The 15,846-nt window shown below is 37.9% G+C and overlaps 1 protein-coding gene across 5 annotated transcripts in view; it reads right to left on the bottom strand.

Moving 5' to 3' along the window:
• The window catches only part of gria4a (glutamate receptor, ionotropic, AMPA 4a), a 152,977-nt gene that overhangs the window by 28,492 nt on the left and 108,639 nt on the right, over window positions 1–15,846 (bottom strand). For all 5 annotated transcript variants that reach the window (XM_061719248.1, XM_061719249.1, XM_061719250.1 and 2 more), the window contains exons 11-13: window positions 12,612–12,818; window positions 8,360–8,575; window positions 7,254–7,414 (exon numbers count right to left, since the gene is read on the bottom strand). In XM_061719248.1, coding sequence (XP_061575232.1) covers window positions 7,254–7,414; window positions 8,360–8,575; window positions 12,612–12,818 — 584 coding nt within the window. The remainder of the gene's footprint in view (window positions 1–7,253; window positions 7,415–8,359; window positions 8,576–12,611; window positions 12,819–15,846) is intronic.

The raw sequence follows: 15,846 nt of genomic DNA, 5'->3' as shown, positions 1-15,846 counted from the left end.
CCCATTTCTCCAGTTGGCTAAATGCGAAAAAGAGACTATGTTCCATCAATTGATGGTGTCATGTTAACAAATATTAAGTCTGTCAGCCGGGGCTGCGGCGGATGTTTTGTGAAAACCGTGAATTGTTGATTAGGTCAGACATACAGGCAGAAAATCCTTTTGGCATCGCTTCTTCTTTCAACTTTTTTCTTTTATCTTTTTCCCGCTACGAAGGAACGTGTGAAATAAAGCATACTGATGAAATGGATTGAGACAGGCATCACAGTCGATGGGGTCAGATTGAAGAACAGAAAGCAAACTGACATCTCAAGAAAAATATCAGATTAATAGATTGAAGATTAGATGGAGCAGCAATTTATATAAACGATAACTCATAAACAAAATTAGCTGTTCAGCATGACGGGCTTCTGATCAGTGACCCTGAGACAAATCATTAATTTCTCAGTAAGCCTCAGTGCCACACTGCACTTTGTTGATCATGCCATTAGCTGGATCTGTAGCGAACATTAACTATTCAACACACCCACAGCCATTCGGTCAATACTTGCTCACATGACACTCACAAACACACGTAGTCAAGAAGTGCAAAAGCACCACAAGAAAGCAGCGCACACACACACACACACACACACACACACACACACACACACACACACACACACACACACACACACACACACACACACACACACACACACACACACACACACACACACACACACACACACACACACACACACACACACACACACACACACGCAACCCCTTTCAGTGTTCCCCCCCCTACAAGAGTGAAAAGCTGTAATTTCAGATGTTTATTGACAAAGACATATCCAATCCCAGTGACATGCTCACTGGTCATCAGTGTATCACTCTCTCTTTCTCCTGCATGCTATCTACGTAGGCCTTCTCTTTGTTTTTGTTTTTTTCTTTCCATTTTAAATTCATGTAATGTCACCTGGCCGTCGATCATTCTGATGTTTTCCTTGGTGTTGCGACCAGCCCAATCACCGACATTAGGAATACAGAAATCCTAGGGCTCAGAGATGACAGGTGGGTGGTGCAATTGCCTTATCAAGGTCACTGACAATGTGTGTGAGGGTGTGTAAATACGCTCCTGTCTGCTGGCAGTTATTACCATGAGCTCGAGAGGAAAATAGCAGGAAACACATCAGTTGTGTTTGCAAGAGAAGTAAAATGCAGGTTGTTTATAAAAAGTAGTGCAGCCCCCCTCTGCATGCAAACATGTAAATGCTCCTGGACTGTAATTTCTATCTATGATAGCGTCAGCTATCATTAGATAACAGAGAGATAGACCGGAATTGAAGATATATAAAGTGGAAGAGGTGAATAGGGCTATGTGTTATACTGTGTCTCCCAGACTGCAGAGATGACTGCAGCACAGAGGGAGGGACCCACACTGAATACCAATGGACTTGATAGCAGCTCGATACACAGTCTCACACATACCCACACATACACAGTAGATAGAGTAAAATCGCCAGTGTAGAAACATTGACAATTTGATTGTCCGAGGCGAAGGATATAAAACCACACATAATATAGGACAGGGGAGATGGGAACTTTAAAATAAAATTCAAATAAACCACAAATAGCCAACGAGGCAAAAAGAAATGCATTCAACCAGTTTGTGAAAACATTTCTTCCTGTAGAGGCCGCCCCCTACCATTTATTCCCTTTTAATTTACCAGACTCCATACTCACTGGCTGCAGATGACACAAGTGGCAGAATAAATGCAACCTACTACTCATTTTCACGAAAAAAGAAATGAGAAAGGGTGGAAGAAAAGGAATAGCAACATGGGTGAAAAGTATCAAACAACCTCAGCTTGGCAGCATGCAGAGCAAATAAAGTAAATGAAGGATCTTGCAAACAGAATAAAACACAAAGTTAGAAAATAAGAGACGTGATGAGATGCACGTATATATTTGTACTCTGAAGCCATCACTGCATTCAAAGTGATATACAATCCGTTTCAATAAAAAATCTATTTCAACATTTAAACCAACTGAGAATAAACTTTTCTCTCTTTTCTTACTGTTACTCATGATGTGAGATATTGTCTTCTTTAAGAAATTTACATGAAAGTTTACAAAAAAGAAGAGAAGCCCATATGTTTCACAGACAGGAAAAAGATGACAGTAAAGCTATTTTCTATCCGAATGAAACTGCACCGATTTGCTGGCTCCAATTAGCGCCACACACAGAGAGTGTTGATCACCACAGTTAAGATATGAACATTTAATCTGCTCAGTAACAACACTGAATAGGTTAATTTGTTTTTATATATTGTTTATACTGCTGTAGGAGTGGAGGAATGGTACATTGAGAATGTGATAATATGAATATATGCTGATATATTGCATGTTAGCACAGGAATTTGATGTTATTAAAGTAGCAATAAAAGCGAACGTTCAAAGGAAAGTTAAAGGAGCAGCAGCAGATATGCTATGATATAAAATAATATTGATATAGCTGTACAACATTTCTGGAGTCAGGTGTGACTAACATTGTCATTTTTACCTGCAAGCAAAAGTGAATAAGGAAATGATAGATTAAAGGAAGTGAACTGAGGCGACAGAAAAATGATATGACATTATGATATGCATGGCATGTCTTCTTTTCAAATGCCATAATTTTTGCAGACTGAAGTGTCGCAGTGGCTCATCTATCACAAGAATTTATGCCATAAAGCCTGGTTGGCAGTTTTATTTCATTCTTTCATCAATGAATCAGATGACTAATTCCTTCCCCATTATTTCTAATATATCTACTCCTTCCGACATAATTTGAAGTTAAAGTCAAAGGCACATTGAAGGCAGACAGATTTGGATTCTTCAAACAATAGTTTGAAGCACATTATCAGAAGACAAACGTGGCCAAAATATAAAGGAGACAACACTTGAGCATCTCGGAAATGTTTCATCATATAATGTTAATAGGAGAGAGACTTCTAGTGTCGTTCCCATGTTTGGTCTTTTTAAGTCCTTCATCACAATCAGCAGCTACAGATCAGTGTTGGTGAGAAAGAGAAAAGAGCATGGTTATGATTTTGGTGCTATATTAAACTGTGTGGGAATAGGAGATACACATTTTATTCAGTGAGTTAGAGCATGAATTGGTGCTGTAAAAACTGAAATTATAGTCGTTTAAACCTTTTAACGACAACTGACACAAATACGAGTGAAAATCCTGCTGCTGTATTCAGAGTGAGCACAGCCCACTCAGGATGAAATGAGGAGTTTCTGAAAGAGCACAAGCTTCATCGTACTGTCTCAAAACTACTGTACAGAATGAACATCTGCAAAGCAAGCAGTTTTGGAAATGGTGGCATGAATACATTGTTCATTCTGTTTCGATTCTCATTGAATCTCTTCACATTCTTGGTCTGGTTAATTTCAGACCTCAACTGTTACATTTTAAGGTATCAACTGACAACTTTGTAAATGTAGCTAGATTGTTATGTAAAGACAATGTCAACGGTAGTGTGTATCGCTAAAGCTATCCCAGCTGTCATTGGGGCAGGCGATGGTGTTAGGTTGCCTTCCCATCAGAGAGAGAGAGTAATCTTAGTTTGCACTGAAGTGCCGGAAATAAAAAGTCAAGTAGATAAAAAAAGAAAAGAAGGTGAGGAAGATAAACTGGATAAGTGACAGATGTCTCATTGTGAGAATGTAATCTGGCATTTATGACTGCAGTAATCCGGGTCTATAGAGGAGTTGTGCTGTATTGAAAGTGACAGGGCCTCGTTATTTATATTACGAACACTAGCTTGATGTTAAGTATCACATTATCGCTATGGCAGCGGTGGCTTATGCAGAGGGCTTGTAAGTGACGGAGAGGTGTGCATGTATGTGTTGGATTATTGCAAAACTGCACAGTGAGTGCATTTTTCTGCACGTGCATACAAGAAAAGTCAATGCATTAAGGGTCTGTGTATGCATTCATGTATTCATCTTGTATGTTTATGTGCCTGAGTGTGTGTGTACCTGTGGGTAATGTGTGTTTCCCATTTTGTGTGCTGAGGCTAGAATTGGCCTGTCAGTCACAGTGAAGTGGGAGGGAGAGGGAGTCGACAGGTGTCGGGACTGTTAAAGAGATGGATGAAGAAGCAGAAGAAGAAGAAAAGGAAAGCAAAGTTTGTGCAGCTGATGAGAAACCTTTGTTCTTTTTCCAAATGAGAAATGCTTAGGAGAATGTAGTGCAAGAGTTTCAGCGGAGCTTAATCAGGTTATAGAAAAAGAAGTCAAATCCATATGGAGATGAAGAAAAAACATCATTACTATGTGATACCTGTATGACTCTCATCATATTTCAAGGCTGGACAAGAATAACACTGTTAATAACTGTTTGGAGAATTATGCTGTTAATATAAACCCTTTAATCAAATTCATCATTAAGTTTTGTCTACAAAAGAAACTTTGCTCTAGGAGCATAAACAATACATACACTCATAGGGGATGCTTGAAAGTTTTTTCTAATTCAATAAATCATGATAATGCAAATTCCCATTGCATTCATCATATCAAATGCATGGAATGCATATCATTGCATTTCATTAATGTATCTGTAACATACTAATTGATATAATGCTCCTTTATAGCAAGAACAAGTGTTAAGAGTTTGATCCATGCACTGCTTGATTTCCAGGGGCTGTTGAAAACCAAGTAGGCCGACATGCCACCATCTCCATATCTCTGTCTGAAACATCATAGAAAGATTTAAGGAATATTGTAGGAGCTCCACAGTAGCAAAATGGGTCGGTGTGATCAACTTGATCTTCTCTAAGTACACTTTGCTAATTTATGGTACACATTGCAGTTTAGAAGGATATTAATGATCCAGGAAGAAGGTTAAAGAATAGTGAAACTCGGAAGCAGCACAAACCCCTAAGCCAGCACAAGTACAATTCTTTTTTTTCTACTTCAGCACTGAGGATAGCTCCAGGACAGTTAGCCCACTAATGACAACACAACCATGTTGAGCACATAGATGGGAACTGGCATAAACATAAATCAGATAAAAGATCAATGAGTCAGACAGATTAGATTAACAAGTTCAATTAAATTACCCCGGTTCCTCTACACCCTGTAATGTTGGTTTTAAAATAACATTTTAAAAAAGCCTTTTGGGTGGTAGGTTCAACCACTATTCAATCATTAAAATAAACTGTAAGTACGATATGAAATAAGGGTTGAAAACCAACTACAAATGATTTAAAGGCCATTTACGCCCACCCAAGTTTATAGTCACAGTGCATGCTCCTGAGCCGATTTCTTTCAGGAAAGTTCTTGGGACCATGTTACCAGAAATCGTAAAATTGATCTCCTTTATTGGGCTATTCTTGGTTCCATTATTTTACAACTTGCTTCCTCGTGTTGGATTTCATTTACATTCATGTGTTTAATTTATATCAGAAGCTTCTTCAGATTTGCTGCAATATAGATCATCACAAAAACCCTTATTGCTCACAATGATTAAGATTTACAGTGACTACATTACTGACTGACAGGGACTGAGAAATGTAATTTCCCATAGGAGATTAGTAAATTATAATTTAGTTGAATTGAATTAACCTGAAGTGAAGTGAATTAAAGTGAATTGAAATGTCAAATCTCTAAAGTTGTAACACAAGGTATTGAGTAACTGCATTTATGAAAATCTTGTCTAATATAGAAACAAGTATCCAGTGATATATTCTGTTATTAAAAGAAGAATGTGCTAAGTCTGATTCCTCCTGTTTTACAGATCCTTGTTAAGAATATTGTAATGTTCACTGTAATATATTAATTGTATAATTAAAGCCAGTTCTTGGAACTGGCTTTAATTATACAATTACTATACAAAAGAACTGGTTATACTATTGGATCGAATATTGGATATTAGAGGAGTATGTCCTGAACACCACACAATATCATTTTTCTTCAATCAGAAACTGGGGAAGGTGGCTCAGTTGGTGGTGTGGTGCGAGCCCGAGTTCCTCCAGTGTCCACCAAAGTGTCCTTGGGAGAGACACTGAACCCCCAGTTGCTCCCGGTTGTCGGGCCAGCGCCGTTGCATGGCAGCGCCGCCGACAACCAATGTTTGAATGGGTGACTGTCTGCAGTGTAAAGCACTTTGGGTCTGTAGGAGTACAGCTGGAAAGTGCTATACAAGTGTAAGCCATTTACCATCAGAAATTAGTCATATAAAGCAGTATAAGATATGGCAGCTAGAACTTCAATACCATTTTGACCTTATTAGCTGATATGTTGAGGTAAAATTTATCCATGGCAATGGCTTAAACCCAAACTAATTGTAACATCAATTTTATGAGTCTCTTAATGGCTTGTTTTTTACAGCAAAGGAGATGATAGAGGGCGGGGAAGGCAGGTTAACAAGGAAGATGCATTTTCTTGAGATGGCTGCAGGCATTCCCGCAGTCAAATTACTTGCTAATTGAAAGTAATACATTTTGGCAAAGATCCTTTAAAATGGATGTCATTAATTTCACTGTGCTGGAGCTTTACAATCACAGCTTTTATAAATGTATATGTTAAAAGTATTGTAATTTGTAAGTATTTAACCAGTGATTTATACATCCCACCTTACATACATATTTAAACCGTTATTCATACACATGTAGCATCCTCCTTTTCCCAGTTCACCATCAATCAATATTTTCTTTGTTATGGTGTGAAGTACTGGTCCCTTTCTCCTCATATTTGCTCTCTTAAGGTCTTGAAGATGCTGGTTATAAATATTTCACACAACAGCATTCTCAGGTTATCAATTATAAAATGCCATATTCATGCCATAAATATTCTAAAAATACACCTGGACTCTGCCTCTTCCTTGGTGCATCAAAAATTCATACACACCTAGAGAACTGCTAGATATTCTACCACAGCAGAGCCATATGGACACGACTGTGTGAGTGTGTGCAGGTGTTTTCTACTGTTAGGGTTTTGTGTTTGCATGTTTGAGTGTGTTTGTTTTCCTTCAAACATATCCTGAGCATCTGTAGCACAGTATCTTGGCATATCAGACCAGTGGAAGCTAGGAAAGTGCCAAGAGAGGTGATTCACAACACCAACACTTTGAAACCAGCACATCCCATTACTACGCTTCAACATTTCAGACAGTTGGTCGGACAGTCATGCTTGTCCTTAGCCACACAAACATCCCTTTATAGGGCCTAAAATACTCTCTCTTTCTTACATAGTGCGATGCACACATTTTCTCTTCTCACCGTGGGGAGATGTCACAGCCCTGTTGCATGAAGGCTCCCAAAGAGAACCACAGGGAGTTGAAGATGCCAAACTCGTTGGGAGGCTGGTCAGTGGGCCCCTGCTCCACGGCACCCTCCTCTGGTTCCTCTGCATGCCACTCATATGGACTGAAGCGACTCACCTGAGACAGCAGAGAAAATATAGATTTTTTTTAAAAGTTGAAACCACTAAAGACTTTCCAAAAATGGACATCCCAGCATGTTTAACCCAACGTCAGAATATTCTCAGAAATTGGTAAAAACCCCAAGTGCTACATCTCAGACTGTTCTGGTCTCACTCAGCAGTTTATGTTACGTCTATGACAGCACAACTAGACTTAGACTGAACAAATATAGCTTGTTTTGTTTGTTTGCCAGCAGACACGCGCTTCTGTCTTAAAAGAATGTGGGAGAGTGACTTGATTTTTCAAAGCTGGATCCGAACAAACCAAAAGACTTCTAGAATAATAAAATTTTGATGGACAAAACAAAAGTGGATTTAAAATGTAAAATGCACAGCTCATGTGTCATATCTGTGCAAACACTTGATACCAACTGTCAAGCATTGTAGCTGAGGGGTGATGATTTATATTCTGATCACAAGACCTGGGTATCTTGCACTTGCTTAGTCAACCGTGAACTCCTCTGTATATGGAAATGTTCTGGAGTCAAATGTGAGCCCATTTGTCTGACAGCTGAAGCTTGCTTGAAATCTGGTCAAAGATCAGGATGATGACCCCAAGCACACTAGAAAATGTCACCCAGAAATCATTACTTTAAGTTGTTCCCTCTGAAGATGATTCTACAGGGGTTTACTTTGCTTTTCAAACACTGCTTTTGAATTTTCTTTTTTGTTTCTGTTAAATTATAGTATGAAATATATGGCGTTCATTTCAGACTGGAAGACCTGGTAAGAACCAGATGATTTAAAACATTTTTTTAACATTGTTCTGATACGTAAAACATTAGAACAGAGGTTTACTTTACTTTACTTTTTTGTGTGATTTAACACATTGATTCATTAATAACCTTTCTGATACAATCAGCCTGACTTAAAAACTAACATATATCTTATGGTAATCACTCACCAAAAACAAGACAACACTGACTCCAATGTAGGCAAACACAATGCACATCCAAATCTCGTAGGCAAGTGGATCCAGGAAGGAGAAGACACCTGGTTTGGACTTTTGAGGCTTCTTGATCATGATGGAGATTCCCAGAGACATGAAGGGCTTAGAAAAGTCAATCACCTCCTCTCTCACCAGAGTAATGGTCAGAGGAGCCACAGCAATTTCTGCTTTCTGCAAAGAAGAAAGAATATGATGGAGAGGGATAAGCTGACGCGCGTCATAATATAATTCATTCATGTAAAACAGATCTGTGGTGCTGGAAAAAATGAGTGACCAAGATAAAGGGGGAAGGCAGTACGGACAACGGGGAGAAAAAGATTGAAATACACAGATGAGGCAGAGGGTAAGCCAGAATGACAGAGGAGTAATTCATACAGTACGTAGGTCTGAAAGTGACACGTCCAGAATATAAATTAGTCTGGAAGGTCTAACGCACATCTGCATGCGTAAGCACTCACAGATACAATTCGTAGAAGACTCACAAATGTTCATGCAGAACTCTGTTTCTGAATCTATGCATGTATGTCTCTGAACTTCTGCAGTTTCATTTAAAAACAAAAAAAGAAGGTACAATAATTGATGTTGTTCAAATTAGTTCTGGTCTAAATAACTGAAGTCAGTTAATTTAAATGATTCGCTAAAAATATTCACATAATTGCTCAGTGTTTCCTTTCAATGAGTTGTGTATAATCCTCATAACACTAGTTTTCTGTAACTGGTAAAACAATAAAAAATAAAAGCTCTGTTAGCAGTTTTTGACTCGTTATTAATGAAAATGGTGGGCTCCTGTGCTGTGTGTCAACTGTGTGTCAGGGGCTGCAGCTGCGGATGTTTTAGAAATAGCCCTCATCTCAGAAATAAGAAATATATTACAAAATAAATGTAATCAAATAATTCATTAAATAATGAGAGATTATGATATATGTTTGCTCAGCAATGCAAAGAAGTTATGTTTCAGTCTCACAACGTTTTATAAAAGCAGCATTTGCTTCTCACTACCTGCCATCAAAGACTGTCTGTTCCTTGCACGCGCATGTTTTGCACACAATGAAGAGATGGAAATAGAGCACAAGCACATGTAGCTCAGCTGTGTTGTAGATATTACAAAGTATTTTTTTCCTAAGGAAGGACAAACAGATGAGACTTGAGGAGTCGAAGAAAAAGTTGTGTCCTGTTTACTGCATCAGCAGCATCTGAATGATCGTGCTGTTAAAAAGGCAGGACCCAGAATATAAAAGAAAACAGACCCTGCACAATGAAGAATAGCTCAGTAGGATACTGTAATATTATCTGACCAAAAATAGTACTCTCATGATGATGGAATACTTTTAAAAACACAATGTGGAAAGCTGAGGAAACAACAGTAGTTCAGTTAAGTTTTATTAGTCATTATTTATAAAGTTTTTTTTGAAACCCCGCCAGTTCTTGTGCTTTTTACTGTTAACATAAGTTAACAAATGCATCATAGGTATAGTCTTATTGTCAGTCCAAAATATGTCTAATTTAATTTCACTCTGGTGTCAACAGGAATCAAACCTTTCTAAGAACAGAAGTGGAGAGAGGAGATGTGAGCAGGATGAGCAGAAAAGATGAGGAGGGAAACAGACAGGTGGGTTACCAGAGGAGCTGGGCAGGTGAAGAAGACAACGGCATCACTTCAAACTATTTTGCTCCATTCAAATACAACTTTTGCCGCAAACAGCAGCAGAAACACTCACATACTACTTAGCAAGTAAACATATATAAAAGATATAAAAAATATATAAAAGAGTATATGATGGGCATCAATATCAGTGGTTTAACTCCTGCTGCTAACAACAAAAAATAATATTGAAGTCATATAAAAACTGAGTGTACTTATTTTGTTATTATTTCATGTAGTAGAAGCCAGTCTGTGCAGAAGACTCATAAAGCACATCTTATAGTCGTTTATACGACAAATAGCTCAAATCTGAACACTAAAGGTCTCTCGCCTGTGTGCACTTTGAGTAGATGAAGGGACAGAATTTCACCAGAATTATGTTCTCACTGTGTCAGATTTGTTGCGGACTTGCTGTTACACCCCAGTCTTGATCAGTTCTCCCTAATGCTTATCAGGCTCGTAATTATAAAGCTGTTATTGTTATTGTATTTTAGATTTTGCATGAGCCTGTAATGTTACTTAATTTACCTCTCACTGCTCCTAAGTGCCTGTTACTGCCAACTCCCAGTGAGACACTGGAGATGGTGCATTAAATGTGTGCCATTCTGTAATTTTCATTGCAGCTGCTACTGCTGCTGCTACAGCTGCAGTTATGAACTCAGCAATGATGAAACCTTAACATTTTGAACATGCTGATTGCTTCATCGCATTCAAATTCAAACATTTTATAGTCCTTTTCCAGGCTTTGATTAAAACCCCAAAGTCTCATCACTATATTCCATATTTACTGTACATGTTTTTTTTTTCATTTAAAGAGATGAAATAGGATTGTGGCTTGACCCATTCAGACCTATGGCTTCACTTAACAAAACCTCCTAAAATCTGAGCGTAAGAGCTATACCTCACTACACACACACACACACACACACACACACACACACACACACACACACACACACACACACACACACACACACACACACACACACACACACACACACACACACACACACACACACACACACACACACACACACACACACACACACACGGCCTGTTTGTAGTTAGATATCATTTATTTGCATATCTCCACAACCCTCTATCCATAATGCATACTGTGTATGCTTGTGTATGCTTGTACATAGAAACTCAGCTACTGTTGTATATAGTATTGTATTTTATTATCTTTTTCACTTACCGTACTATTTTGTTTTTTGTACTTAAGCTGGGGTAACACACAAACTTTCCCTTGTGGGATCAATAAAGTCTTATCCATCCATCCATCCATCCATCCATCCATCCATCCATCCATCCATCCATCCATCCATCCATCCATCCATCCATCCATCCATCCATCCATCCATCCATCCATCCATCCATCCATCCATCCATCCATCCATCCATCCATCCATCCATCCATCCATCGAAATATTGGTAGCATGGATTAGACCTTTCTGCTATCATAAATCGTTGTCTTTGTCATGTATGTCAATATAGTTCTATAACAGCTTTTGAAATGGAGGATGACTGGAAGATAAAGATATGTTTGACTAGCTCTGAATTTGTTGCCATTGTTTATCTTTCAGCTAGACTCTTTGAATCCAAAAGCTGGAGTCCCCTTATCTGCTTCTTTACAACAGGAGAATAAAAGAAGTGCTTTGTTATGGTTTCCATATTAATAATTGAGCCTTTGATGTAATTGATTTTCTTTTGTTAAATGATGGCTACTTTAAAAGAAGCCACATGACTCTATTTTACTTGAATTCTTCGTTTCCTTAATGACTGCATTAGTTTATTGTCACATCCAACTGACTGACAGCTCAACTGAACCGAGAAAAGAAATACTGTTCAATTAGTGTTTCAATTCAGTTTGTTCCCCCATACGGTTTGTTTTGTGAATAAACTATATCAAATAGCTAAATTTGAAATGAAAAAAAGGTTGAAAAAAAAGAAAAACATCAGAAGGAGAGTGGAAGGTGAGAGCAGCCAAAAAGGAAACACTGAGATTTAAAAGCGAACATGGATTTTCTGTGTCAGTCATTAGTGAGAACTGTGAATTGTGTTCAGGCCAATTCAAGACCGATTAGTCAAAGCAGTGGTTCTGCTGTGTCACCTTACGCTACAGGTTCTGGAGGATAATTGATTCAGTCGCTGTGCTGTATCTACTTTTCATACTTTGACTCTACCTCAAAGTGACAACTGACAATGTCTCCTGCATGTCTATGAAGTCTGCAATCGGACAGCAATGTGAACCTCTCAGACTCAGAAGCTTAATTAGAAAGCTTGGCAAAATTCCCCAGATATAAGTGAACACTTCATGACACAGCATCTTTGCAGGAAACAAACGCGGTAACTAAGGAGACACATGGATTGAGCCAAGTTTGTGTACTGCGTGGAAGTTATTTTTAGCATTTCTGAGCCATTGCATAATGTGGCGAGCTTTTAGTCTGCATGACTTCTAAGAAGATTACAAAGTTGCTGTTGATCCTGAGCCTGATATGTGTTGATGTCATGCATATAATCAAAGGCCATAGTTTGATATGTTTCATTATCAATTATCCTTACCCCGTACACAAGCTCGCCGACCATGCCGTTCCATATCTTTGTCTCGGGGTCTCTGGCTCCATATTTCCCATCTGGTACAATGGAGATCTTGTACTTGATTCCAATGTGTTTGGCAATTTCTGAAGCCAAATCTACACAGTATCCCTCATACTGGTCGTTGCCCTCATAAAGCTCCCAGTTCTTCTTCAGCATCACATACGGACCCTCCTACAAAACCAGCATAAGGGAAGAAAAACAACTGTTTGGAGGCAGATGACGGCAACGATCAAGAGGAACCAGCAGTTCATCTTGAGCATACAGAAAGAAAAGTGAAAGCAAATAGCCAACTATTAAAAAAAATATATAGTACTTATTCTTAAATAACCGAAAATGACAAATCTCTGAATAACTCAATTTTGTATGCCAACGATAGGACTGTAACATATCTGTACATCATTATAAGATATTTATTTTTTGCATACATATAGAACCATAAACATTTTACACAAGAAGAGTTTGCTCAGAAACAACAAAATCTATCAAAAAAAGGAAGAAGCCTCAACAGATGTTAAGCAAATGAGCTACATGACATATCAAAGATGACTTAAAAGGCAACATCTTATGTAGGTGTCTTAGAGCTTGTGTTTCTAACTTGCTGTCATTTTTTTTGACTGAGAAAACAGAGGTGAACAAGAAAGAAGAAAAATACAGAGGAAGAAGTGAAGAAAAACCGCTGCTTTCATAGTGTGTGGCAAGAGGCAGAAAGCTTTCTGTGCTACCAGTTCAAGACTGAATAATGGCAAAACACACAAAGAAACACATAACTACGTTTAAAAATATATAAATAAGCTAGAAAAAAAATCTTGTGAATGACAGTACAGCCTTCAGTAGCAGGGAGTTGCTGCTTGAGGCTTCTTGTCCCGTAATACTGAGAGCGTATCTATTAAAATCTTATCAAGAACTTTTTAATCAAAGAATAATATCCTCTAATTAAACAAGCAGGCCGTCCAACACTCCCATACCATGAAACAGATAATAAAAAAAAAAATACTAACACTCTTTGGACAGAATCTTTCATTCCCAAACGTTTTCCACATTTAAAACAAGCGCAGTTTAATCACCAATTATTTTTACATGGACATGTAATAAAAAGGGTTACACGAGCAATAAAATCTATCCGACAAAGATCTGGGGAAAATTACATTTATATTTCACAATTTCTTCATTACAATAAAATCCGTTAGAACCAAAAAAATGAAGAAAAAAAATTCAGTCATTAATGTATGCAAAATAGTTAGTAGTTAATTACTTTACACTTATCATCACTTCTACAGCCAACATCATCATCGTCATCAAATACAAGAAAAAGATGGCATTTGTGTTTGGTGTCAACACAAGCAGTTAAAAAAAGGAAAAAGACCTTCAAGGATGTCATTATCAGACATATTAGCATCCCCTGGAGCTCATCCCAATAACTCAACATGAATGATGATGTTATTGAACAGCAAGATACAGTAGTTCATGTAAACTCCCCCTAACAGCTCAAATGTGCCATCAACACTGCTCTGCAGCAAGAAACATGAGTAGGATTATTTTAAAAGAAAAATATATATATATATATATATATATATATATATATATATATATATATATATATATATATATTGGTGCCAGGCATTTCGAGCAACATTTTCAACATGCTTGAGGACTGGGGCTTTTCTTGAATCATTGTCCAATTTTCCAACTATATTTTTCAAACGCTAACCTGGCAGCGTTGGTGCTTCAAAAAGCATCAATGCGTTCCTGACTAAACAACGAGCTTCTTATACTGCTGTCCCTGGTGGATCGCAGCACAGCTGCCAAAGGACAAACTGACTATGAAAAAAATAACATTTTACATTATTGATATAAACTGGGTGCTTAATGTACCACATTGCAGGTTAATAAATAAATGTCATTTTTGATGCATTTACTGTATGACACCTTCAGACAAATCAACAGGGTCTTAGTTTACAGCAGGAGTCACCAATCCTGGTCCTCGAGGGCCGGTGTCCCTGCAGGTTTTAGATGTTTCCCTGCTTCATTGCACCATGATACAAGTGACTGTGTCATCAACAGAACTATCCAGACTTTGATGACAAGCTGATGACGATGATTAATTAGAATCAGGTGTGTTAAGGCAGGGAAACATCTAAAACATGCAGGACACCGGCCCTCGAGGACCAGGGTTGGTGACCCCTAGTTTACAGTATAAGCAAGTTAATTCACATGTTGGAGCCTATTCAAAATGTTATCTGGCCAGGGGCTGTTGCATACTGGTCTTATCACCAGTCCATTACAGGACTACACTGACCAAAACCAGCCAACCAACCATACTTTTACTGACTTCTATGTTTAATCCAAAATTGTGTTGTTTTTTATTTATTTATTTTCTAAATCCAAACTTTTAAATGAAACAGTTGCTCTGTTCTAGCATTTGATTGCACTGCATTAACAAATTGTACTTTGGCATATCATTACTCTACAACGAAGCCATTAGATTCAGCTTTTCTAAACAACTTTGCATATTCTGTTCAGCTGTTCCAAACAATGAACATGAGCATCTTTCCCAATATAAGCCTTTTTACGAATGAAAGTGTTTCTACTCAATACAATTAATCAGTGATTTTAATTTGATGATGTGCAGGAAGACTGTCTTGGCTCATAGCCGGTCCATCACAGACAGAGACGCAGAGAGAAAGAAATGAGGCAAACAGTTGGAAGTCACACTAAGTCCTGTGGTAAGTTTTATGTAATTCATTTATAAAAATAATCTTTTTTTTAGCATTGTGTTGCACTATATTAGTCAATTTTACTGTGGCATATCATTACTCTACAATAAAGCCATTTTATTTATTGGTTCTGAACAACTTTGTATCATTCAGTTTAGCCTCCCAGTAAAATATGCACCCCCATATTTGCAAGTGAAAGCCATGGTAAGAAAAAGATAAAACATTTTTACTTTAAAATATGCTAAAAATGTAAAGTGCTTCATTACATCTTAAAAGAGTATCTTGGCTAAGTTTCCACATACAGTTTTTGGAAAATGTATTAGGTGCAAATGTTAAAACATCCAATCCATGGTGGCAGCTCATTTAGGCATCTAGATATGGTCAAGATAACCTGCCACAGTTCAAACAGCATCAGAAAGAGGAAGAAGGGGATTTGGTGGCAGGGATTATGTGCCTAACAGGCTGGTCTGAATATGTCAGAAGCT

The sequence above is a fragment of the Cololabis saira genome, chromosome 4, assembly GCF_033807715.1.
Source record: "Cololabis saira isolate AMF1-May2022 chromosome 4, fColSai1.1, whole genome shotgun sequence".
Lineage (NCBI taxonomy): Eukaryota > Metazoa > Chordata > Actinopteri > Beloniformes > Belonidae > Cololabis > Cololabis saira.
Note: the sequence above shows the minus strand (reverse complement) of the source record. Positions and strands in the feature narration are given on the sequence as shown.